At 35.0% G+C, this 27,470-nt stretch overlaps 1 protein-coding gene across 1 annotated transcript in view; it reads right to left on the reverse strand.

Moving 5' to 3' along the window:
- DNAH7 (dynein axonemal heavy chain 7) overlaps positions 1 to 27,470 on the reverse strand; it is a 272,843-nt gene that overhangs the window by 115,707 nt on the left and 129,666 nt on the right. Inside the window, exons 31-36 of the mRNA XM_003796072.2 lie at positions 25,979 to 26,161; positions 25,446 to 25,622; positions 23,135 to 23,266; positions 11,355 to 11,579; positions 8,659 to 8,856; positions 2,315 to 2,470 (exon numbers count right to left, since the gene is read on the reverse strand). Coding sequence (XP_003796120.1) covers positions 2,315 to 2,470; positions 8,659 to 8,856; positions 11,355 to 11,579; positions 23,135 to 23,266; positions 25,446 to 25,622; positions 25,979 to 26,161 — 1,071 coding nt within the window. The remainder of the gene's footprint in view (positions 1 to 2,314; positions 2,471 to 8,658; positions 8,857 to 11,354; positions 11,580 to 23,134; positions 23,267 to 25,445; positions 25,623 to 25,978; positions 26,162 to 27,470) is intronic.

Raw genomic sequence — 27,470 nt, forward strand, 5'->3', positions numbered from 1 at the left:
TTTAAGGTAAGGTGAGATTCTTGTATACAACAGATGTTTGGTCTGAGTTTCTGTATCCAATCAGCCAATCTGTGCCTCTTTAGGGGACAATTTAAGCCATTCACATTGATTGAAATTATTGATAAGCCTGAGAAAATGTTAGGTATCAAATTGTTCAAAAGTCCAGTGGACATTTTTAATCCTTTCGCCAGTGTAGAAGCTGGAGTTTGATCAATAGTTTCTGAGTTGGTTTACTTTTGTGGTGGAGGATTGCACTGGTCATTATGGAGAATAGGTCTGAGAATATGCTGGAGAGCTGGTTTAGTTATGGCAAATTTCTTCAACGCATGGATGTCATTAAAGTATTTAATTTATCCATCATAGATGAAACTCAGTTTAGCTGGATACAGGATCCTGGGTTGAAAGTTATTTTGTTTTAGGAGATTAAAAGTCGATGACCATCTTATTGCAGCCTGAAAGGTTTCAGCAAAGAGATCTGCAGTCATTTTAATACTCTTCCCCTGGTAGGTTATGGTTTTCTTATGTCTAACTGCTTTCAAAATTTTCTCTTTCATTTTAACCTTAGTGAAGTTAATTATGATGTGCCTGGGGGATGTCTTGTTTGGATTGAGTCATGCTGGGGTTCTGAAACTGTCTGCTGTCTGAATTTCAGAATCTCTTGGCATGTCTGGAAAGTTCTCTTTCATAATTTTATGAAGAAGAGCCTCTGTGTTTTGTGAAGCAACTTCATCACCTTCAGGGATTTTCTATAAGGCTAATATTAGTATTCTTCGAATTATCCCAGAGCTCTCTGAGATCCATTTTTGCTCTCCATTTCTCTTTATCTTTGAGTGCTTGGGCTCATTCAAAAGCTTTGTCTTCAGTGCCAGAGATCCTTTCTTCTGCCTGTTCCATTCTATTACTGAGGGATTCGACCATATTTTCCAGATCTTTGAGGGCTGCAACCTCTTGCCTTAGTGTCTCGTAATCTTTGGTCATTTTACTTTGAAATCATTGAATTCTTGAGACAGCTTTTGAATAATTTGAAATTCTAATTCCCTCCTTTCCTCCATTCTGTTAATCTTATTTGGTATCCAGATTCTGAACTCGATTTCTGACATCTCAGCCATCTATTTATGGAAGGGATCTTCAATTCCATCTGCCCCAGCCTTCCTTGGGGTAGTTGATCTACTCTGGTTATTGAGGTTACCAGAGTTTTTCCACTGATTCTGCCCCATACTGAATTTGCACCATTTGAAGACCATCCAAAAACCATTCAGCCAGTAGCTGTTGCAACTGCTAATTTTTACTATCAAATTGTCTAATGTACATACAAATATGACCACACTTTTAAAAAATTTTTTATTCAAAATAGATGATTTAAAAAACTATACAAAGGGCAGCAGCTGTGGCTCAAGGAGTAGGGCGCTAGCCCCATAGACCAGGGGTGGCAGGTTCAAGCCCAGCCTCAGCCAAAACTGCAAAAAAAAAAAAAAAAAAAAAAAAACTATACAAAAAGATGTCAATCTTGTTTGGAGAACACTTAGAGAACTAAAAATAGACCTGCTATTTGAACCTACAATTCCTCTACTAGGTATATATCCAGAAGACAAAAAAAATCACACTATAACGAAGATATTTGTACCAGAATGTTTACTGCAGCCCAATTCATAATTGCTAAGTCATGGAAGAAGCCCACGTGCCCATCAACCCACAGTGGATCAATACATTATAGTATATGTACACTATGGCATACTATGTAGCCTTAAAGAAAGATGGAGACTTTACCTCCTTCATGTTTACATGGATGGAGATGGGACATATTCTTCTTAGCAAAGTATTTCAAGAATGGAAGAAAAAGTATCCAGTGTATTCAGCCCTACTATGCAACTAATTTATAACTTTCATATGAAAGCTATAATCCAATTATGGCCCAAGAATATGGGGAAAGCGGAGAGGGAAGAGGATGACTGGAGGGAGGGTGTTTGGTGGGACCACACCTATGTTCATCTTACAAGGGTACATGTGAAACTTTCTAAATGTAGAATATAAAGGTCTTAATACAATAACTAAGAGGATGCCATAAAAGCTATGTTAACCAGTTTGATGAAAGTATTTCAAATTGTATATAAAACCAGCACATTGTACCCCATGACTGCATTAACGTACATAGCTATGATTTAATTAAAAAATAAAATAAAATAAAATTGGTTGAATGTTCAGAAAAAAAAAAGATGTTAATCCCTAGTAAATTCAATTTTCTTGTTCTGACTACAGCAGTGTATATGAACAGTCCCTGTGTTGTACCATGTGTACAGAAACAAAAATCCATTACCATTTTCTTGCCCAGAGGAGGACCAAATACTCCCTTTCTTCTTTTGTCCAATTTTGACATGATAATATTCTGAGTTTGAGCTGCTGTAGTTTGTGCTGAGAAGTTAATTAGCAGAGGTTTGTAGACTTCCTTATTGAGTTGATTTAAAAGAAAATTCTATATAACAGAAAATAATAAAATGAGCCATAGTTGGAATTATGTTTTGACATTTAATAATAAAGACTGAGCATCATTGTTGACAAGCTGGAATTTAACCTTAAGTGTCATAACAATGTAACACTAGATGGAATCAGTAGAAATAAGAGTTGCCAGGCCTGTGGAGTGTCTGTCCTCTCTCTCTTGTGTTTTTCATAACCCCTTCCTTCTTAACATGAAATCACAAGGACTCAGAAGTTAGGTCTCAGAGATGGGCAATAATTCAGACTGCTATTTGTCTCTCTCCAGATCAATATTTCTTTTTAATGTCTTTCCACTTACATACCAAATTATCTTTCTGTATGTTAGAAAGCTTAAAAATATAATTGTATCTTCAAACTGGAATTAAATGGGAAGCAAGCCGAATCACAGTTGTATTTAATCAAGGTGCATGACAGGGATGGGGTATATAGGAATTTCCCTATATTCTTTTTTTTTTTTTTTATTGAATGGTAACTATGTACATTAATGCACTTCTGGGGTACAGTGTGGGGTTTTCACATGCAATCTGAAATACTTCCATCAAACTGGTCAACACAGCCTTCATGTCATTTTCTCAGTTACTGTTTTAAAAATGTTCACACTCTACTCTTAGAAAGATTCACTTGTACCCCTGTAGAAAGACCTCAGAAGTGATCCCTCCAATCCCCCTCCCTCCACCCATTCACCCCTTCCTTCTCCCTCCCCCCTCCCCATATTCTTAGGCTATTTGGTTATAGCTTTCATATAAAAATTAAATTAGTTTCATAATAGGGGTGTGTACATTGGATACTTTTTCATCCATTCTTGTGATACTTTGCTCAGAAGAACATTCTCCAGCTCCATCCATGTGAACATGAAGGACGTAAAGTCTCCATCCTTCCTATATTCTTAAAAATAAGGAACTCTTACAAATAAGCTCTCTTCCTTCCCCTTCTCTCCCTTGAGAGTCCTAGAGAAGGCATGACCCTCCTCCCTTAGAAGCTAATTCAGTAGAAAATCTTAAGAAAATAACATTTTCTTAAGGAATACTAGTATCAAATGTACAGGAAGGATAAAAAGAGAGGGGTTTTGCTTGCTCCAAACTTTACTTGCATTAAGCGTTTCCTACATTCAGCTAATTTATTGTGTATAAGATACTAGATTATTAACTTTCTGGTAAAATACCTGAAACAAATCCTTTTTTCATGACGCCATTATACACTAAACATTACCATACTTAAGCAAATGAAAATTTTGAAAACTCACTTTGAAATAGTAACTTATCAAGACAATACTTATATTTTCAAAAGGGACTCTGATGTTCCCATTAATAACTATATCCAGCATATGTGTCAGGATTACTGGGTGGTAGAACAAATAGAGAAAACAAAAAAGAAAGGAGAGTAAAGATCAGAGATTTTGGAAGTATGGCAAACTTTCACTCCTTCCACCACCTCAGCAGAACCTACCTTTTTAAATTTAAAATTATTTTATTTTTCACAAAATGAATACATTCTAAAATGGAAGTTCTTTAAGAGATTTGAAGAGTTTGTGTTCATACCTGGGCCAGCCAGTTAGAATAGCAAAATAGGAATGGTGTGGTTTAGAATAAAAATAGGAATATATTTTTCATGATTTTATGACTAAAATGTATTTTTATGATTGCACAATTTTTTTTTTCTGGAGACAGAGTCTCATTTTGTCATCCTTGGTAGAGTGCAGTGGTGTCATAGCTCACAGCAACCTCCAATTCTTAGACTCAAGTAATCCCCTTGCCTCAACCTCCCAAGTAGCTGGGCCTACAGGTACCTGTCACAAAGCCCAGCTATTTTTAGAGACAGGGGTCTCAATCTTGTTCAGGCTGGTCTCTAACTCCCAAACTCAGGCAATCTACCTGCCCTGGCCTCCCAGAGTGCAAGGATTATAGGCTTGAGCCACCAGGCCAGGCCTATGGTTGTACAATTAAAATGTAAATGACAGATTACTTCAAGAGGGAAAATAGTTGGAAAACATGCTATTCTGTTTATTTTAAAAAATTCTCTATTCTGGGGTGGCATCTGTGGCTCAAGGAGTAGGGCACTGGCCCCATCCTATACCAGGGGTGACAGGTTCAAGCCTGACCCCAGCCAAAACTGCAAAAAGAAAAAAAAACTTCTATTCTGAGCAATAACTATAATAATCTTATGATGAAGCAATCTTTTCTGTATTATTGTCTTAAGACTCCAAGAAATTATTGCACTTTGTTTGCCTACATGGAATACAATGTAATTATTTTTATTACAATGCATTTTTTTCAGCTAACAATTACATCATCTGGTGTGTAATCAATAAAATTTTGTTGGGTAGATAGATGGGCAGACTACACGAAACAAGAATGAAAATAAATACTCAACACACCCATAAGTCACGGCACGAAAGGTTTGGAGGTGAGTATTGAGACCATTTAGAAGCAAAACCAAATCTGACTGATAAATATTAATAGTTATAAAAAGGAAATTCAAATGTAATATTAAAAACTACCAAATAAATTAATTTAGTAATAAGGATCTGAGATTTTTTAAAAGCTCAGTCTTAACAGAAGACAATGAAAGGACTAGGAGGGAAAGTCACAATATGCCACTCTTCCCAGCTAACTGAATAGGGGAAGGAGGTCAATGACAAATATTGTCATTCAAAGTATTAATAATTTCAAAACTCTGACTTTAGAAAAAAAAATTATAGGCTTTAGGAAAAAAACTCAGTGTTTTTAAATAGATTTAAATAACACTAGAAGAATTTTGAATCATTTATATAGCCTTCTAAATCAATAGGAAGACAAAAAATAAATACCCTATCATAAGCACAGATTAACACTAGGTATCTGTTCAGAAGGAAAAAAATAGTTTCACCACAGGACATCTGCACTTGAATGTTAATGGTGCTCAATTCACAATCATGAAGACAGGGAGACAACCCAAGTGCCCACCAACCCATGAATGGAATGAACTATGATATATATATCATGGAATGCTAGTCTCCATAAAGATGATGGAGACTTTATATCTTTTCTATTTATCTGGATGGAGTGGAAGAATATCCTACTTGGTAAAATATTATAAGAATAGAAAACTAAGCATCCCTTGTACTAAATACCAATTTGAAACTAGCAGATGAACAATTACAGGCCCACACAAGAGGAAGAACACAATTAAATTCAAGAAGGGGGGAGGGGGGCAAGAGGAAGGGGCTCAGTAAATCCCCACCTGATAGATACAAGGCAGGGTTTTACGGCATACCTCCTGGGTGAAGGACTCAAATATGATACAACTGGAACTTCTCCTAGCAAACATAAACAATGTAACCTGATTGTATGTACCCTTACATCAATCTGAAAAATTTTTAAAAAGCATAATAACTAAACAGAAAATATGATAGAGAAGAATGACTCATTCTGACAATTTACGTCCCTGAGATCTATTTGCCCATCAAAAGAATAAAAAGGACTCAGATTAACATACACAAATACAACATGCAGCTACGTGTGGAGTCTAAGTGATTCAGAAATGCTTAGAATAAAAGAACAGGCAAAAATAGACCAGGTAAATGACAATTTAAAAAGCAAAAAAAGTAATTAAAGACAACAATTAATACAGCATGGTTCTGTATATGTAAAAATCAGACCATTATCGGAATGTTTCCCTAAATCCAGAAGTTTATAGTCATGAATATAAAAAATTCTAAATAAGTACATTTTTACTTTTAAACAGGATACCTTAAAAATCATATACATGAAATTTATGCTTTTAAAAACTATCATCAAGTAAGCCTTATTTCTCAGTTTAAATGAATTATCAATCTCCTAATTCTTCCACAGATAAAATTCCAGTTGGTCCACTGAAAAATGATTTGATATTTTTTGATGTTAACATCTAGTACTCTCAAAATTAAATATGTATTTATAAAAAATACTTGTTTCTTTTTTAAACGAATGATCAAATTACATGTTAATTAAAATTATTCTATAAAAGCTATGTAGTTATGTAAAGGGGAAAATACTCATATGCCAAAAGAGCTTACTTTAAATGAGAAATAAACATAATGAATCCTAAATACTGTATTTGTTAACAATTATTTTATCTTAAACTCATTAACAATGTGTTCAGTTAATTGTGTGAAATTATAGATGCCTTCCTCATCACAGCTGAGATGTGAAACCTCTCAGCAGATTGGGTCTCAGTGAGGGTCTTTACTGGATGTTTTTTGTGAAGTGTTATTATAACTCCTTATGTTTTTATATAATCTCTAACTAGAACACTACTTCTTTTCTCATTAATTATTTAAAATCTAAATATCTGGGCATGCAATAATTGGAAGAGAAAATCACTTTAAATATTAAGTTTTCTTCTTAATCTTTTCAATAATATGAAATGTAAGTACATACAAAAGTTTCATTAAGCATTTAACATGAATAAATTTTCTTCATATAATTTTACTTCAAATAAAGTAAAATTTCTTTACAGAAGTAAGTGTTATATATCGTTGCCTCAAAATGATATTTTCTTTCCCCACAGATCTTTGAGACTCCAACCTTATATCTGTGCTATTTACAATATAATCAACTCTTAATTAATTGGGGTAATGAAATGTCCCTGAAAGGCCTGGTGGTGGACAATAACCTTTTTAAGGAACAATGTAACATTTATTAAAAAACCAACAATTCTCTTCATAAATACATTATGAATGCTGAATCTACGCTGACTATATTTAAAAACATTGACATTTCTCAGACCTTTGCCTGGCCCCAACCCTTTCTGATTCTTAGATTTCTTTCTTCTATCATTTTCCAAAATTATGTTCCTGGTTCACACATTACCCAAAACCATACCCTGTAGCGTGTGTTAGTGTTTGCAGATGGAGGGCGCATACAAGAAGAATAACTGTAAAAGTCTCCACAATGCATTAAGGAAACAATAAAGTATATCCCTTTGCAAAACCAACAATTCCACTTTTAGAAATCTAGGAATTATTCCTGAGCAAAGAAACATCAGTAAAAACAAAGATTTAGCTACAAAAATATTTAGTGCAGTTTTATGTGTAAAGCAAAATCTTGGAAAAATTAGGGATTTGAATAAATTACCATAAAATTATAGAATCGAATACTGATACTGTTAAAATCATCTTGTAGAAGAATAACAAAATAGGAAATACAATTTTTTTTTTTAAAAAAAGCAGATTACTATATTATGTTCCCAATTTTGTTTTCATGCTGTGCAGTTTACTGCCTGGGCGGAATTTGATGAGGGTACAAATGACACAGGCTGTATTTCCTTCCAACCACTGCCTTTAACTATGTCAAGTCTCCATTCCTCAACTCTTGATATAATCTCAGAGAAATCCTTCAACTCTTTGTACACTTTGTTATTATTTTAAAATCCAGACCAGATCAACACTGTGATTTAAAGTCTCAGTGAAAACTTCTCCCTTTCCCACCTCTTGTATATCCCCTGATACCTAGAAGGTATTTCAATCTGTTATAAGAGAGATTATTCAATAAATAATACTAGGATAGTTATTTAACTGCATTCACAAATATATCCCCAAAGGATTAAAGGATTAAATTTAAAAATAAAACCAATAAAGAACTAGAAACAGGTTCCGTCATTAATAGGGAGAATGTGAATTAAGTGGGGCCTGCAATGCAAGAGGGGCCAGTGCTGACATCGCCATTCTCCCCCATAAGCTGTGTGATGCTCCTGAGACTGGGGGCACTACTTATTTTAATTAACACATGATGGTTATGATTCCAGACATCATTAAGGACGATCAGTCTTAATACTACATAGTAATCTTTCAGATGGAAAATAACTTAGAAAATGTTGCCATTAACTAAAACACACTTTTCAAGTGATATGAAATTCTCATCCTGAAAAAGCTTTTTCATTAAAGTACTAAAATAAATGGGACAATAATTTAGTGATATAAAATGGCATCAGAGCTTTAATAATTTTCTAAAATAAATAAGCAATAACTCAAAAATTCTCTGTGGTTCAAACATCAAAATACTTGAGTATTTTGTCTACTATTTAAAATATTTGTTTACTATTTTAGTAGTAGAATATTTGTCTACTATTTAAAAAAATTCTAAAAAACCCCAACATTCTTAGGAATACTATATGCATTTCAATATATAATGTTCTTGCAGTACTTACAATAATATAAACACTCTTCCCAGTTCCTGTTGGTCCTACAAATATTGAAGGCTTTTCATGAGTGGTCAACAATTCCATTAATGCCGAGTAGCGAATTGTGTCCAGAGTGGGTACAATTATTTCATTGAACAACATATCTTTAGGAATTGGAGGAGCGTCTTCCAATTTCTTTATCCACTGTTCCCATCTTCCTATTCCCTATTTATAATAAACAACCAAAGAGTGAATGTTATGTTACCAAAAACTTTTAGAAGTTCTGTACTCATATTCCATTATAGAAAGGATCACAATCAAAAAACCCTGATGTTTACACATTTGTTCTCTTCTTTAAAATACTTAACATTCAGTTTGAAAGTTAAATTTCATATGTAAATTAAAGAAAAACTAGGCTTTTACCCGAACACAAATGAAATGACAATGCTGTATTATTTTTGATGCCCTAACATCATGCTTATGTCAACCCAACATTCAATTCCTGTGGCCAAATATGAGATTCTTCAAAGGCATTGAGAAAATTGGACTAATCAATGGGCTAAAGAGCAAAGAATTTTATTTAATGAATGTTAGTCATTACAGAATGTTCTTCTCCCTAGAACAGTGATTTCCACCCAGTGTGCTGCAGCTCACTGATGTGCTGTGAGAGAATCTTAGGTGTGTCATAGAAATTCTTAAAAATCATTGATTACATTATTTTCAAACTTTTTTTTTTTACTCTTTTGTTAAATCAGTGTAATTTAAGTGTGCCATGGAAGTTTAACTATAGGTTCCAGTATGCTGTGAGATGAAAAAAAGGATGAAAAACACCGCTGTAGAAAACCAGCTACATATGGCTTGACTTTTATAATGATATTTATAACAGCTAATCTTTTCGGGAATGATTTTTTTAAAAGAAATTATAGTAAAGAAACATAATGTAAAATTGACTTTCAACTACTTTTAAGTCTATGGTTCAGTAGTGTGAACTAAAGTCACATTGCTATGTAACATCTTTAGAACAGACATAATTTCTTAATATGTATATAAGATTATTATGGATTAATAATGTGTTGTATCTTTGCATTCAATTAGCTTATGAAATAAAATTTTAATTTGTTATGACAGTGTTAATTATAAAAAAAAAATAAAAAATATCATGTTAACTGTCCTTAGAAAGATTCCACCACCCTTTCCATGTTTACAGAATAAAAACTAAACACTGAGTCATTCAAAGCACATTAGAATTCAGACCCATCCCTCCTTCACAGCCAGGCCTCACTGATGGACCCACTGGTTCGACACATGCCTGAGGCCCCTGGACCCTGATGAATGGCACTCCCTTGGCCTATAATATTACATGACTGTCTTCTGAGAAGATCATGAACTCGCTGAGGAAATCACTGTGCTTTATTCATTTTTATACCTTCAGGCACAAAGCTATGCATACAGTAGAGATTTTTTTTAGTTAAATTCGCATCAGTTTGCAAATTGTATTACAAAGAAAATAATGTCTTTCCCATACTCTTGACAATCTTTTCAGACATGTATCATTTGATACCACATAGGAAAGAAAGGATTAAGCATCAAAAAATCTAAACTGTGCAGTTATTTAGAGATTGAGGAATCCTGGGGCAATCACTTAAATTCTCTGTGCCTCCAATCCCTCAATGGAAAAGTTTGCAAAATAATCCCAGCCTTCCTATTTCACTGAAAACAAAATAGAAATAATTTCAGAAAATTTAATAAACAGTAAGTACTCTGAAAATGCAGGGTGTTATTTAGTAATTTGAGATGAAATAAAAGTAGCAAAGGTAAAAAGATAATATCTATGTTGGGCAGGGTGGAAAAATTGCTTCTGAAGTAAGTTGGGCAACACATCTCAAGAGCTATAAAAATTCAAAAATTGAGAGAGCAAATGCCTTTTCTAGAAATTTACTATATGGAAATAATTGGTTATGTATGCAATGACTTGTATCCAAGAATATTTACTGAAGTAGTACTTATAAAACCAAAAAATTCAAAACAACAAAAACAGTGAATTTCCAAAGGTAGAAAACTATGAATAAATCACAGTCCATCCAGATGGTATGGAGGTTTTAGAAAATTAATGAAGAAACATTAGTATTAAGTAAAATAGAAGAATATACAATTGCCCATTGTATATATGGTGTATAAAATTGCCCAATTTTACTTAAATCTGTATATATGTACATAATATTTATTCCTAAACTTTGTCCCCCATACAATACCTGTGGGAGCTGCTACACAAAAACAAGCACATACCACCCAGGTTTTATTGTCCAATTCATTTGGGAAATGCTGAATTAACATTAAACCAGCTGCATTCCTACGGGCCTCTTGGTGCCTGTGATATACCAGCATGCACCATCAGTCTCCCAGAGTTGCCCTTGAACAGCGTGTGCCTGGTGCTGGGCTAGATGAATAATGTGTGATTCTATTTAATGACCACAACTGTCCTATCAGGTATTGTTGTTATTGCTTTTTATCATGGGAAAAATTATGTTCAGGGAAATCAAGTAGTGACTGTACAGGATGAAAGTGACTTTACTAGGACTCAAACCCGGATGCACCTGACTTCTACTCCACAGTTTCTTAAGGTAAACAGGGATGAAGAAGGCGGCCACAGAGACATTGAATGCTCTGTGTGAGAGAGGATTCTGCCAGGGGTGTAGTTGAAAATCTTGCTTAAGAGTTCTTACCTCGGTGATAAATTGATAATCATAAATTGTTCCTTTTTCAGGAAATGGGACAGTTAGTGTCTTTGTGGACGTATGTTCATTATCACTCTGTAATTTAAACCTGTTTCGAGTTATGTCTGAAAGTGGACCTGCCATTAGTTCTCGAAGAATCTTGTTAAATTTCAACCGATCGTCATCACTACAAGAAGCACCAACGGACCAGATCAATGAAAACAGAAAAATGCCCTGCATTGGAGAGATGAGAAAATAAACTAGAATTAAAGCATAACTTTAACTATCATTGAAATTTAAATAACAGACAGATTAATATCTATGAAAGGAATACATATGCTGACATGTGGTCATACGTCATCTCAGGATTTTATAATAATTAGATTTTTAAAAAATCAAATTGCATGTCTCATAAAATCTTAGAAAAGATAATATAAAGCAAAGTATAATTTCTGGCCCTAGGAAAACTTTAGAATTATTAGTCTAGTAAATAAATCATGTGATATTTTCAATATATTACAGGAACTTGATATTAAAAGGAACACTGACATAACTTTTTATTACGTTATTAAGGAATGTTTTAATACAAGGCAAATAACTTACAATATACATTTTAAATTTACATTTTGATATAGTGACTTCAAGGAAAATAAATTTATATTCTTTTATTTGTAATTATGATTAAACATTAATTGTGTAAAATAGATTGCAATTCTTACAAGCAAAAGATACTAGCTTTCTTCTTACCAGACTCAGGGAGAGAGAATAGGGAAGAAGACAGACCTACAAATTAGGTGACAAAATCAAATCTCTTTTTTAAGGCCAAAGTCAACAGAGTTCTTAACTTTGCTCATAAAAGTTCTAGAGTCTACTTCAATCTGTTTTCCTACTCCTAATTTTATTCACAGACTTTCTCTCTAGAAACTATTTAACTATAAATTTAAAATTAATTGATTTTATAACATACAAACTATGGAAGTACCATATTGACCACATATGATCAGTAGAAGTACTACTGTGAACAGCACAGTAATATTTGTACATGTATTAAAAATATCTAGTCTGGGATGTGTATGAAAGGTACTGATTTGTGCATGTTGATTTTATATCCTGAGACATTGCTGTATTCAGTTGTTAATGTCAGGAGTCTCTTGGCTGAGTCTTTGGGGTTTTCTATTCTGGCCTCTGTCTTTATTTGGATACCCTTGATAACTTTCCGATTGGTGTAACTAGGACTTCCAGTATCACCTTGAATAGTAGAGGCCATAGCAGGCATCCTTGTCTGGCTCCAGTTCTAAGTGGGAAGGCTTATTGCAATTCTTACAAGCAAAAGATACTAGCTTTCCTCTTACCAGACTCAGGGAGAGAGAATAGGGAAGAAAATGAGACCTACAAATTAGGCAAGAAAATCGAATCTCTTTTTTAAGGCCAAATGGTGAAAGTTTTTCACCATTCAGTATGATGTTGGCTGTGGGTTTGTCATATAGTTTCTACCAATTTAAGGAACATCCCACCTATGCCAATTTTCTTAGGCGTTCTTATCAAAAAGTAGTGCTGAATTTTGTCAAATGCTTCTTCTGCATCTATTGGGAGTATCATATGATCTTTGTTTTTACTTCTGTTTATGTGGTGAATTATGTTTGTCAGTTTGTTCCTGGTCAGGATAAATTATTTTTTTGATGTGCATCTACATTCTGTTTGCTAAGATTTTATTGAATATTTCTGCATCTATTCATTAAAGATATCGGCCTGTAGTTTTCTTTTTTTGTCCTTTCTTGACTTTGGTATCAGGGTGATATTTGCTTCATAGAAAGAGCTAGGGAGGGTTCCTTCCTTGTCAATGTTATTGAGTAGAGTCTGCAATATAGGTATAAGCTCTTCTTTGAAGGTTTGGTATAATTCTGGTGTGTAAAACCATCTGGCCTGGGGCTTTCTTATTAGAAGATTTTATTTATTACAAATTAATATGAAGGTACAAATGTTTAGGTTACAATGTTTTCAATTTTAAGGTAAAGTTCAAGTTGTAGTTGAGCCCTTCACCCCGGGGTGTGCTGAAGACCCTCACATTGTGCACATTAGGTGAGACCCCACCAATTGCCCTCCCTGCTCCCACTAATCAATCTCTCCTCTCCCCCTCCCTCCTCTCCCCTCCTCCTTGCTAGACTATACATGTGTTTTATCTTTCTTGTGGGCGTGTATTTGTTTATACTATATTTCATATTAGTATTGAGTACATTGGATACATTTTTCCATTCTTGAGATATTTTATTAAGAATAACATGTTTCTGACTCAATCCAGATAAACATAAAATATGCAAAGTTCCCATCTTTTCTTATTGCTGAATAGTACTCCACGATATACATATTCCACAGTTTGTTAATCCATTCATGGGTTGACAGGCACTTGGGTTGCTTCCATGACTTGGCAATTGTGAATTGGGCTGCAATAAACATTCTGGTACAAACATCCTTGTGGTATAATGATTTTTGTTCTTCTGGGTAGATACCTAGTAATGAAACTGCAGGATCAAATGGAAGGTTGACTTTTAGTTTTTTAAGAATTTTCTATACTTCTTTCCATAAAGGTTGTATTAGTTTGCAGTCCCACCAGCAGTGTAAAAGTGTTCCCTTTTCTCCGCATCCATGCCAGCATCTGCAGATTTGGGACTTAGTGATGGGGGCTAATCACACTGGAGTTAGGTGTGATATTTCTCAGTGATTTTGATTTGCATTTTCCTGATGACTAGAGACAATGAGCATTTTTCATGTGTTTGTTGGCCATTCGTCTGTCATCTTCAGAGATGTTTCTGTTGAAGTTTCTCACTTATAAATGGGGTTGTTTGCTCTTTTCTTGATTAATTTGAGTTCTCTGTAGATTGTAGTTATCAGCTCTTTGTCAGATTCATAACATGAAAAAATCTTCTCCTATTCCAATGGCTTTTTATTTGTGTTAGTTGGGGTACCCACCCTTAGCTGTGCAGAAACTTTTTAGCTTGATCATGTCCCATTTATTTATTTTTGGTTTTGTTACAATTGCCAAGAGGGTCTTCATAAAATCTTTCCCTTGGCCGATTTTGTCAAGCATTTCCCCTACACTCTCTTCTAGAATTTTTATTGTTTTGGGTCTTAAATTTAAATTTATCCAGCAAGAGTCAATTTTTGTCAATGTTGAGAGGTGCAGCTCCAATTTCAGTCTTATACATGTGGCTAAGCTATTCTCCCAGCGCTGTTTATTAAATAGGGATTCTTTTTCCCAATGTATGCTTTTGTTTATTTTATCAAAGATCGGATGATGAAAAGTGTCTGGATTCCTCTCTTGATTCTCTATTCTATTCCATAGATCTATATATGTGTTTGGGGGCCAGTAACATGTTGTTTTGATCACTGTAGATTGCACTATAACCTGAAGTCTGGTAACATGATGCCTCCAGATTTGTTTTTATTTCTGAAAATTGCATTGGCTATTTGGTTTTCTTTCTGGTTCTCTATGAAATGAGGTTATTATTTTGTTCAGGTTCTTCAAAATATGACATTGGTGCTTTTGTGGGGATTGCATTAAACCTATAGATTGCTTTGGGTAGTATGGATATTTTAATGATGTTGATTCTTCCCAGCCATGAGCATGGTAAGTTTTTCCATTTGTTAGTGTCTTCTGCTCTTTCTTTTCTCAGGGTTTCATAGTTTGCTTCACAGAGATCCTTCATATCCTTTGTTAGATATACATCAGATATTTCATCTTCTTTGGAGCTACTGTAAAAGGAATAGAGTCTTTGATTTTATCCTCACTTGAATATTATTGGCATATATGAAGGCTATAGATTTGTGAGTATTGAGTTTGTACTCATTGTACCAAGATGCTACAATGTTCCTTAATCACTTCTAAGAGGTTTGTAGTTGACTTCCTGGGGTTTTCCCGTTATAAGATCATGTCATCTGCAAAAATGAGACTTTGACCTCCTCCCATCTGAAAACCCTTAATCTCCTTCTTTTGCCTGACTGCAATGGCAAGGACTTCCAGCACTATGTTCAATAGCAATGGTGACAGTGGGCATCCTTGTCTAGTTCCATGTCTGAGAGGAAATGCTTTCAGTTTTACTCCATTTAATATGATATTTGCTGTGGTTTGTTGTAGATGGCCTCTTAACAATTTAAGAAATATCCCACATAAGCCTATTTTCTTTTTGTTGTTGCAGTTTTTGGCTGGGCCAGGTTTGAACCCACCACCTCTGGTATTTGGGACCAGAGCCCTACTCCTTGAGCCATAGGTGCCACCCCGTAAACCTATTTTTTAAAATGTTATAAAAAGATGCTGGATGTTGTCAACAGCCTTTTCTGCATCAAGTGAGAGAATCATATGGTCTTTGTTTTTTATTTTATTTATATAGTAAATTACATTTATGGATTTATGTATGTTGAACCAACCTTGTATCCCTGGGATAAAACCTACTTGATCATAAGGTATAACTTTTTTAATGTGTAGTTGCATTCTGTTTGCTAATATCTTATTGAATATATTTGCATTGATATTCATTAATGATATTGGCCCATAGTTTTCTTTTTTTGTTGGGTCCTTTCCTGGTTCTGGAATCAGGGTGATATTTGCTTCATAGAACACGTTGGGGAGGATTCCTTCCTCATGTTTTAAATAGATTATGCAATATAGGTACCATTCCTCTTTGAAGGTTTGGTAAAATTTTAGTGCAAAACCATGTGGTCCAGGGCTTTTCTTTTTTGGAAGATTTTGTATTGTTGATGCAATTCCAGTGCTTGATAAAGGTCTATTCTGGTTGGGTTTAGGAAGGTGGTATGATTCTAAGTATTAGTCCATTTCCTCTACATTTTCATATTTTGGGGCAGAGAGTTTTTTTCTAGTAATTATTGAAGACCTTTTGTATTTCTGTTGTATACGTTGTTATTTCCCTTTTTTATTTATGACTGAAGTTATTAGAGATTTTACTTTTCTGTTTCTGGTTAGTCTGGCCAAGGGTTTATCAATTTTATTAATTTTTTCAAAGAACCAACTATTTGTTTTACCAGTCTTCCTATGATTCGTGTTTTTTTCAATTTAATTTAATTTTTTTTTTTTTTTTACTGGATTTTGGTTGGATTGTTCTTCCTTTTCCAGTTGCTTGAAATAGCCCATTAGGTTGTTGACTTGTTCTCTTGATGAAGACAACTAATGCTATAAATTTGCCTCTCAGGACTACCTTTGCAGGTTTTGATAGCTTGTGGCTTCATTATCATTTTGTTCAAGAAATGTAATGATTTCCTTCTTAATCTTGTCTTTGACCCAGCTATTGTTCAGCATAAGGTTATTTATGACATTAATTAGGTGTGACGATTTCTGTTTCTGTTGAGTTCAACTTTTATTCTATGATGGTCCGAGAAGATACAAGGAATAATTTCTATTATTTTGAGTTTGTTGAGGTTAGTTTTGTGTCCTAAGACATGATCAATTTTGGAGGATGATCTGTGGGCTGGTGAGAAGAAGTATATTCAGTTTTGTTAGGATGAAATGTTCTATAAATGCCTGTTAAGTCCATTTGTTCTAGGGTTGTGTTTAAATCCATTAATTATTTGTTTAGTTTCTGCTTGGAGGATCTGTCCAGTAGTGTCAAAGGGGTGTTAAAATCTTCAACTGTAATAGTGCAGGAAGATATCATATTGTTCAGATCATTCAGGGTCTGTTTTATACATCAAGGAGCATTTAGGTTGGATGCGTAAATGTTAATTATTGAAATCTTTTCATGTTGTGTGCTTCCTTTGGCTAGTATGTAGTGTCCATCCTTATCTTTCCTTATTTTTGTTGGTGTAAATCCAGTGTATCTTCAAATAAGATTATAACCCCTGATTTTTTCTGCTTTCCATTTGCCTGGATTACTGTTTTCCATCCCTTCACACTGAGTCTTGCTTTATCCTACGAGGTTAGGTGTGTTTCTTGGAGAAAATAGATATTGGTCTAGAGTTTTTATATTCAGTCAGCCAGCCTATGCCTCTTTAGTGGAGAATTCAAGCCATTCACATTTATTGAGAGAATCAAGACGTATGGTGAAGATTTGGTCAGCTCATTTTTCAGAGATTCAGAGCTTATTTTTATCTTTTGTACTGTTGTCAAGGCTAGGCTTTGCCTTTAATTTCTGGGTGTATTTACTTTGGTGATGGACCGCTGTGCTGGTTATTACGAAGAATGGTTCTAAGTACTTTCTGTAGAGCTGGTATAGTTACGGCAAATTCTTTCAACATTTGCATGTCAGTGAAATATTTGATTTCTCAATAACAAATGAAACTCAGTTTAGCAGGATACAGGATCCTGGACTGAAAATTGTTTTGATTAAGTAGGTCAATGGCTGATAACCATCCTGTCTGGCTTGAAAAGTTTCTGCTGAAAAATCTGTGGCCATCTTGATATTTTTCCCTTTGTAAGTAATACTTTTCTCATGCCTGGCTTCTTGCAGGAATTTCTTCTTCATACTAACTTTGGCAAAGTTAATTACAATATGTCTAGGAGATGCTTTGTTTGGACTGAGTTGGGCTAAAGTTCTGAAACACTCTGCTATTTGAATTTCTGTGTCTCTTGCATTGCTTTGGAAATTCTCCACCATGGTGTATGAAGTAGAGTACCTATGCCTTTAGGGCCATCCTCTTTTCCTTCAGGAATCCCTTTAATTGGGATATTTGATCTTTTGGAATAATCCCATAACTCTCTCAGGAAATATTCTGTTTTAATTCTCCTTTTTTCTTCCTCATTGAATGATTGGGATAGTTCAAAAGTCTTGTCTTCAGTTTCTGAAATTCTTTCTTCTCCATATTCAACTCTATTAATGAGAATTTCTACTGAGGTTTGAAGCTCCTCGAATGCCTCTTTTAATTCCTTAAGTTCCACTATATCTTTCCTCATTATGTCCATATGATTAGTGACTTTGTTTTTAAATTCACTAATTTCATGAGACAACTTTTAGACTTTTTTTATTTTATATTTCTACCTTTTCAATTCCCATCATCTTATTTGCCTTACATATTCTGAATTCTATTTCTGACATTTCAGCACTTTCTCTATGGATGGTGTTTTCTGTCGTATCTTCCTTATAATATCTTGTGGGGAGTTGATCTGCTCTGATTTTCCATGTTGCCAGAATTCTTCTCCTGGCTCCTCTCCATGAATATTTTCAGCTTTTTAAAAATATTAATTATACTTTTCTTAGTTGAAATGATAGGTTGTTCCTCAATAGTTTTTGAGAGATAATCTAATTGGGGACCCTTTGGGAACAGTGTACAGACCTATTTGGCAACTAAACCTGGTGGAGGGTGACCCAATCTGGAGGCCCCATGAACTGGTCCTAACCACTCCTTCACCAAAGAGCTGGAGATTGTGCTTGTGGTCCTTCCTCTACAGCTTCCTGAAGCTCCCTTTCAAATGTGCAGTAAGAGTCTCTGAGGGACTGATTGCTGAGATAGTGGAAACTGATTCTGTCTTGGTGTCAGCCTTTCCTCCACCCAATTCCAAAGAGCTACAGGATTTTTCTGGAGCCTCTGCTACACAAAGATTCAAACAACTGTGGCCCCTCTCTTGCTGGCAACAGATGGAGGAGGGGAACCCATGGACAGTTTCACTGATCCCACTCCTCCCAGTGCCCTCCCTCACTGTGCAATAAAAGTTAAATAAGCAGTGAACTTCCAGCCTCAGCTAGTATGCGCCAAAGAACAAGAATCCACAGACAATTCTGACTGAGAGTTCCACCCAAACTCACTCGGGCAGTGTGAGCATCTCCCACTTAAACAAGTTCAGAGAAGCCAGTCCTTTCCTGCCCCATGGCTGGGTTATGGACTAGATAAAGTACAGCCATCACCAATTGCTGAGTAGGGGGTCTAGTTCCTGGACATTCCTAGTGGTGGTTGCCTGAGTTTAGGCCTGTCTCTTTTCAAGTTGTATGGAGGGAAGCCAAGGTTCACCAGGGACTGTCATGCTCTCCAGGGCTCTCCAGAGGGCTGGGGAAAGGTCTCCCCTAACAGGAATGAAAGCCAGGAGAGGCCACACCTCCCCATGCCAAAGTTATAACTGCTGTCCCACTGTTGGAAGCAGGTGGGCCCGGCTCAGTTTGGTGGCCCATACCATGCAGAGACCTCTCAGATAACTCACCAAACATTCTGGCCTCTGCAGAGGACAGTCCATTAGGCAAACAAAGAAGGGAAAGGGTGGGCTATGGGATCAGAAATGAAGAAAAATTATTTTCCATTAGCTTGGATTATTCATTTTTTAGCAGGTAGTATAGGGACTGGACTCAGATATAGAAACTCCTAGGTGCAAGAGAACTGGGCCCAGTGGCTATTGAAAGATTTTTTAATTGTTGCTTCAACTTTAGTGCTTGATATTGGCCAGTTCAGGAGTTCTGTTTCTTCCTGATTGAGTCTAGGGAGGTAGTGAGATTCTAGGAATTTTTCCATTTCTGCCACATTTTCAAATTTCTGAGCATAGAGATTTTTCTAGTATTCAGTGGTAATATTTTGTATTTCTGTGGTATCTGCTGTTTTTCCCCCTTTTTGTTTTTGAGCAAGTTTATTAGAGATCTTTTTTTGTTTGTTTGTTTCTGGTTAATCTGGCCAAAGTTTCATCATATATTAATTTTGTTTATAATTTCAAAGAACTCACTTTTTGCTTCATTAATCTTCTGTATGTTTCTTTTGTTCTCAATTTCATTTAGTTCTGATCTTACCTTTGTTATTTCTTTTCTTCTGCTAGGTTTGGGGTTGGTCTGCTCTTCCTTTTCCAGTTCCTTGAGATGATTTGTTAGGTTGTTGATTTGTGGTCTTTCTGATTTCTGGGTATGAGCTCTTACAGCAATTAGTTTCTTTCTCAGGATTGCTTTTGTTGTATTCTACAGGTTTTGTTAGTTTGTGTCATTTGTTCAAAGAATTTGTTGATTGCTGTCTTTATCTCCTCCTTGATCCAACTATTATTGAGCAATAAGTTGTTTGGTTTCCATGACTTTGTGTAGGGATGAGTGTTTGTATTAGAATTGATTTCTAATTTTATTCCACTGTGATCTGTAAAGATACATGGTATAATCTCTATTTTTTTAAAAATTTTGTTGAGGCTTATTTTGTGGCTTAGGATATGATTAATATTGGAAAATTTTCCATGAGCTGATGAGAAGAATATATATTCAACAGTCTTGGGAGGAATGTTCTATATATGTCTGTTAAGCCTATTTGCTCTAGAGTCAAGTTTAAGTCCAAAGTTTCTTTGTTTAATTTCTACTTAGAGGATCTGTCCAGTTCTGTCAGTAGAGTGTTAAAATCCCTAGCTATTATGATGGTGTTGTCTATCATTTTATTTAGATCAAATAGAATTTGCTTAATAAATCTGGGAGGACCTAAGTAGGGTGCATAGATAGACATGTCTTTTTGTTGAATTGTTCCCTTGACCAATATATAATTTCCATCTTTGTCTTTCTTTACTTTTGTTGCCTTAAAACAATATTATTCACAGTAGCATCGATGAAAATGAAATACACTGGAATATTTAACAAAGAAAATAAAGGATCTCTATAGAGGGAACTATGAAACACTGGGTAAAGAAATTGCATAGGATGTTAACAGATGGAAAAACATATTATGCTCATGGATTGACCAAATCAACATTGTTAAAATGTTTATACTATTCAAAGTGATGTACAGATTCAATGAAATTTTCATTAAAATACCAAAATCCTATTTTAGAGATCTTAAAAAATTCCTACACTTCATATGGGACCAGCAGAGACCTCAAATAGCCAATGCAATCCTATCTAATAAGAACAAATCCTATCTAATAAGAACAAATCACTTTACAAGACTTAAGGCTATACTGCAAGGCACAGTGTTCAAAACAGCATGGTATTGGCATAAAAATAGAGAAATAGACTTTGGAACAGAACAGAGAATCTACACATGAAACCATCCTCATAGTGTCATATGATCTTTGAAAAAGCAAACAAAATCAAACACCGAGAAAAAGAATCACTATTCAATAAATAGTGCTGGCAGAACTGGGGCTAGTCACATTGAAAAGACTAAAAAGGACCCATACCTCTCACCACTCACAATAATTAACACATGATGGACAAAAGATTCAAACCTAAGACACAAAACTATAAAAATAGTAGAAGAAAGTATGGGGAATAACCTTTAAGATATTGGCCCAGGGAAAGAATTTATGAAGAAGACCCCACTGGCAATTGCAGCAACAACAAAAATAAATAAATGGGACCTGATCAAGTTAAAAGTTTTTGCACAGCCAGAGGCACAATCAACAAAGCAAATAGACAATCCATAGAATGGGAGAAGATATTTGCATGCTATGCATCCAACAAAAGGCTGATAACCACAAATCTACAAAGAATTTAAGCAAATCAATGAGAAAAGATCAAATAGCACAGTAAAAACTGAGCAAGAGACATGATAGAAACTTTTCTTATGAAGATGGGTTAATGGCCAAACAAACTCATGTAAAAATGCTCATTATCTACTCACCAGAGAATGCAAATCAAAACCACACTGAGAAACCACCAAACCCCTGTGTGAATGGTTCACATTATAAAGCCCCAAAGCAATAGGTCCTGGGGTGGATGCAGAGAGAAAGGAACATTCATGTACTGTTGGTGGGGCTGCAAACTAATACAACTTCTATGGAAAGTAGTATTCCTGGAAGAACTTAAAAGTAGACCTATCACTTGATCCTGCAATCCCTCTACTAGGATTTACCCAAAGGAAAAGCAGATATTTTTAAAAAAACAAACAAAACACTTGCACTTAAATTTCATAGCAGCACAATTCATAATCAATCATAAAGACATGGAACCAATCCAAGTGTCCATCAACATATGAATGGATTAATAAAAAGTGGTATATGTATACCATGGAGTGCTAATCAGTCATAAAAAAGACGGAGACCTAGTATCTTTTATAACAACCTAGATGGAATTTAGGACCATTCTCGTAAGTGAAGTTTTGCAAGAATGGGGGGGGGGACCCCTCACATGTACTCAGACTAAGTTGGAACTAGTTGCTCAACAACTATAAGTTCATATGGAAGCAAAATTCAATGAAATTTACATAGAGAGCAGGGAAGAAGGGGCTGGGTAAATTCCCACCCAGTGAGTACACTGCATGTGTATATTGCACGCTCTCTAGGACAAGGAAATACCCAGAACTCTGACTTTATTCACACAAAAGCAAACTATGTAACCAAATCGTATGTACCCTGATAACAATCTGGAATACATATTTAAAAATCTAATCTATTAACATTTTAATAATTTTAAAATCTATTCTTAGATGACCTATAAATTTTCTTACTTTCCTTGATCTAAATATATATTTATACACACACATATAAAATTTATTTCTCATGAAAAAAGAAATCAAGAGAAAAAAGCAATAAATTCCTATGGTTTGGGAGGGGAGGTGAATGTTGTTGCCAATTTGGTCATTGATATTTTGGCAATGGATTATTTCTGAGGCTGGCCACATTTCCTGAGATTTCAGGAGCAGATCTGAGGTGGTCATTTGGCTCTACCCAAACCTCTTGATACACTGTGACTGCCAGATGAGAAGCTTCCCCACTGGAACTTGGTGTTTGGGGCCTGGGTTTTTCCTTTCTTTTCCTTTCCTTTCCTTTCCTTTTCTCCTTACCACCCACTGCCCAGTCTTCAATTTCAGGAGCAAAGTGAGTTTCATTAATCAGGAGACCTTGATGAAAGCAAGTAATGTCAGTCTTTCTATTGCAAGATACAGAAGGCACTAGATCTTACCTCAAGCAAAGAGTAAGTTTCTCGATCATTTCTGTCTTTTAGTTTGTTTTCATCAGCAAAATCATCCACAAAACAGTCTATTAGATTCATTAGGGATCGGACTAAGTTTGTATCTGACGTAGGAGATAATTCCTGAAAAGTCAAGAGAAAGAGTCTATAAAACAATTTAAATTAGGCACTAGTCAGAATAGCATTAGCTAATAGTATTAAACTCACTTCATTCTAACAGCCATAGTATCTATGAGTGGGTACTAGTATTATAATTCTAGTTTTTTAGGTGGGAAATTGGATGTCATATTTAGGTAATAATGTCTCTTTAAATTCTCCTATACTGATTCAACTTTAAAAAATGTACTGTTACATGTATAGTTAATTTATTCAATGATATAGATTCTATATTATCCTAATACTATAATCAAAACACAAAAGTCTTTCAGGGAAGGAAATTAATTTGCATATCCAAAATACTTAAATAAAATCCATTTTAGAACATATTTATAAGCCACAGTAGGACTCATAGAATCTCATTCCTGTGAAATACAGTTCCAACTCTTGCAGCCCACAAAACTGTTGCTGGAGTGCTGTAATTGCCATGCATTTTACTTTTTGGCATCTCACCATGAAAATGTATGAAATGAGAGAAATAATGTGTACAGCTTCCAGAACCAAGCAGCCTACAGCAAGTTCTCAGTAAATGTTTCTCTTATTCCCTCTGAGCTTTCCTCCAACCACTAGAGTCACATTGCTTCATAGCTAATATGCGAAAATTGACTCTCTGAAGATTAGAGGCAGCTGAATTCATATACAGCCGCTGCCTGGGTAGAAGCAAGCAGAAATGACGGTTGAGTTTCTAAGGATAGAATTAAGTATTACTGATGCACACTAAAATACAAGTAGTTATTACTGCAAATAAGACAGATGCTTATTACCACATAGTAAATAACAGACACTCATAATCTCCTCCAGGGAGGACAACAGTGCCCATAGAACATTTTAGAAAGCTTGCATTAAATGTTTTGTGTTTGCTACAGAAAGAGTAAATTCTAGTCACCTGGAAAATTAATTTGTGATTTTAAGTTTTCTGACGATGCCAGAAAAAAAAAGCAAAAACAAAAACAAAACAAAAGAAAAACACAATGAAAGCCCCCAGCTTATTTTATTATGACCCTCAGTTCATACATATTTAACTGTTTTTAAAACATGATTATTTCATATCTAAAACATACTCTGGCTACAGCCAAACTTCTTGAAAAACAGTCCACACCCATTGTCTCTGTATCTCCCGAGTTCTGCTACTAACAGTGCGGAAGTGGCCTTGTCTGTCCCTTCAAGCACTTTCCCAGGTTTCCCCTGAGATCTTTGCTATTGCTAAATCCAAGGCACGTGTGTCAGCCCTCTCCTGCCTCTGTATCTGACAATACTGACTACCACCTTCTTAAAATGGTCTTCCCTCTTTCCCCTCTCTTGTCTAAATCACTGATGTATCTGAGATTCTATCACTTGCTTCTTTTCTTTTCTTTTTTTTTGTTCTTCTGGATTTTCCTTTTAGGTAATCTACATTAACATGGTTTTAAATTGCATTTTCCAAGTATGTATCTTAAACTAAACTTTGGTCTCAAGCTATTATCTATAACAGGAGGAGAACTATCAGCCCTATTTCCCAACATTTGTTCAAGAGCCAAACTCATTCTAAAAGATCTTGGGTCAAAACCTACCAAAGCAGAAACTGAGCACCTTTGCTCTGTAAGTTCCAGCTGGAGAGAGTTTAAGACCTTCGCTAGTGCTTTATAAATTTCTGTTGTCACTTTTCTCTGTCTACCTTCCACCCTCCCCAATCCCTAGCAGATGTGCCTACTTTGGGATCTCTTTCCAATCCTACCAGGCCCTGGGTTATTTTAGGAAATGTGGGTAATAAAGAAAATTGTAAAAATGGAAAAGCGATTGAAATACAACAAGTCCATCACAAATAAGAAATAACATATAACATCTGGGTTTTGTTTGTTTATTTGTTTTTACCTAGACATGGTTGGGTAGGCATTTGAGATTTTATTTATTTATTTATTTTTTTTTTTTTGAGATTTTTTTTTAAGAAAGAAAAGAATAGCACCAATATTTTCTCAAACTCTAAGATGCTTTGGTTAACATAGAATAATTATGTGAATGAATGTCTTTTTATTTTAATCAGAAAAAAGTTTAGTCAAACCAGTTAATAAATACTTAGTGTTTCTTAGTATAAAAACATTAAAATTGACATATTTGGCCACTAAGAGTTTTCTACTTTTTAAAATCTTAAAACTTCCATTCCTCTTACCTTTGTGTGCTTTCTAATAAATTCAACAGACACAGGGACCATTCTGTCGAATAAGCCTATTATAAATTCCTTCTGAATATTACTGATCACAGCAGGTAACAGATTCACCCAAGACAACATCAGTGGTCTCCAGCCTAACATGTGAGGCTCCATGTAAATCATACCACATCTGGAAACCTGGAAAAACAATCATTGTTTACCATCAAGGCAAGGCCTATAAAAGAAATATGCTTGGCACACCCTTTTTTTTTTTTTTACAACTCTCAAATAAGTCTTAGAGAAAAGGTTAATTTTATATAATCTCATGGTCTTACTTTTTGTGTATAACTTTACCAAATGATCCTAGACAAAGACGAAAACATTTGTTAAATTTGTCAAGGCATGTCAGCAGATGTGTCTATTCTTTGAGAATCACCGATCACTCTTAAAATGAATGCTACTAATATTTTTACTTTAAAGTCAAAGCTGCTAAGTAAATGGACACGTTTATAACATTTCACAATTTTTGAGAAGATGTTAAAATGGAAACTTACCGTAGCAGGAGAAGCAACTTCTAAATCCATTGGTTCAAAAATAAGATTCATTTGGGGTGACATTTGAATAATCTCCCCACTCATCAGACACAGCTTTTTGTTGTCATCCAACACAGTATTCATATTCTCAATCCATACCGCATCTACTGGCCCATCAAAAATCAACCACTTCCTATCTGGAGTCTATTTTAGACATAGAGAGAATAAAGGGCAAAAACATAATGATAATGTAGTAATATTGAAATAGTTCAATAATACTATTTCAAAATTTAAAAACATAATTCCCAGAACCAGTTTCACCATGAAAATGTAAAGGCACATTCTGAATAAAGTATATACTGTATATATGTGTGTGTGCATATATATTATGTATTAATGTGTGTATACATATATGCACATGTCATATCAGTAAAGAAGCCTGTGAATGCCAATGGACAAGACAGAAATACAGCATCTTTCCTTAATATTTAATGTTTTTCAATGTTTCTAAACTCAGATATATATATAATAAATTCTAAAAGGTGTTATAAATAAAAAATATCTAATTAGCCAGCTTTTGTGGCATTCATCTATAGTCTTGGCTGCTTAGAGGGTGAAGGGGAAGATTGCTTGAGCACAGGAGTTTGAGTACAGCCTGGGCAAAACAGCAAGGCCCCATATACACACACATACATAACTGCCAGGGAAAACATAATTTTTATTCAGATCGTCTTAATAGTATAGTATAGAATAGAATGTAGTATCATATTCATGCAGATTAATCATTCCTTTGTGCTAAGTCAAATATTTTTTTCCCTCACTGAATGAATTTGGACATATAGATATATACCTCTTGTCCTGAACTATCTCATGATGGCCTAAGATATTAAAATAAATATAATATTCCCAGTCCCAAAATCATATAAGAAAATATTTACATGTTGTCCAGACTATAGTAATTGCTCAGCAAATGCAAAGAAGTGGTCAGGTATTAGCCACAGCATGGAAAAGGTGATTCTCCTTTCCAGACCCTTACATTCAACGGTTTTGTGTACAGACATTTACCTTCAGCAAATGTGAGTTCAAACTGACATGGTGAAGGATTTGACTCTGTCTGAACACATTTTCAGTCCCTAAGGCCAACTGCATTAACCTGCGAGGCAGCAGATGTGTCTTAGGCTAAAGCCACCTGACAGCCACTCTCAGAGGCCTGCTCTGAATGTGTACAGCAAAGAAGCAAGGAAGGGCCACACTTCAGTGATGGCTTCAAGATCAGCTTGCCCTTCTGCCATGGGCTTCCGGTGCCTGTTGCCTGTCACTTTGGGAAATAGTGCCATGTAATGGTGAGACCTTGGGTGGTGACATCTGAAGGACCTTGCTTTTCATTTGGTTGCACTACTTACGAGCTGTGTACTTTAGGGGAACTCAACCTTCCTGAGACTCAGTATTTATAGGAAGTAGTTTTCTGGAAAATGTCATTTTAGCTATGTGATTGAGTATAAGATAGAGATTG

Source organism: Otolemur garnettii, unplaced genomic scaffold (assembly GCF_000181295.1).
Source record: "Otolemur garnettii isolate 467f Iridium unplaced genomic scaffold, OtoGar3 scaffold00100, whole genome shotgun sequence".
Taxonomy (NCBI): domain Eukaryota; kingdom Metazoa; phylum Chordata; class Mammalia; order Primates; family Galagidae; genus Otolemur; species Otolemur garnettii.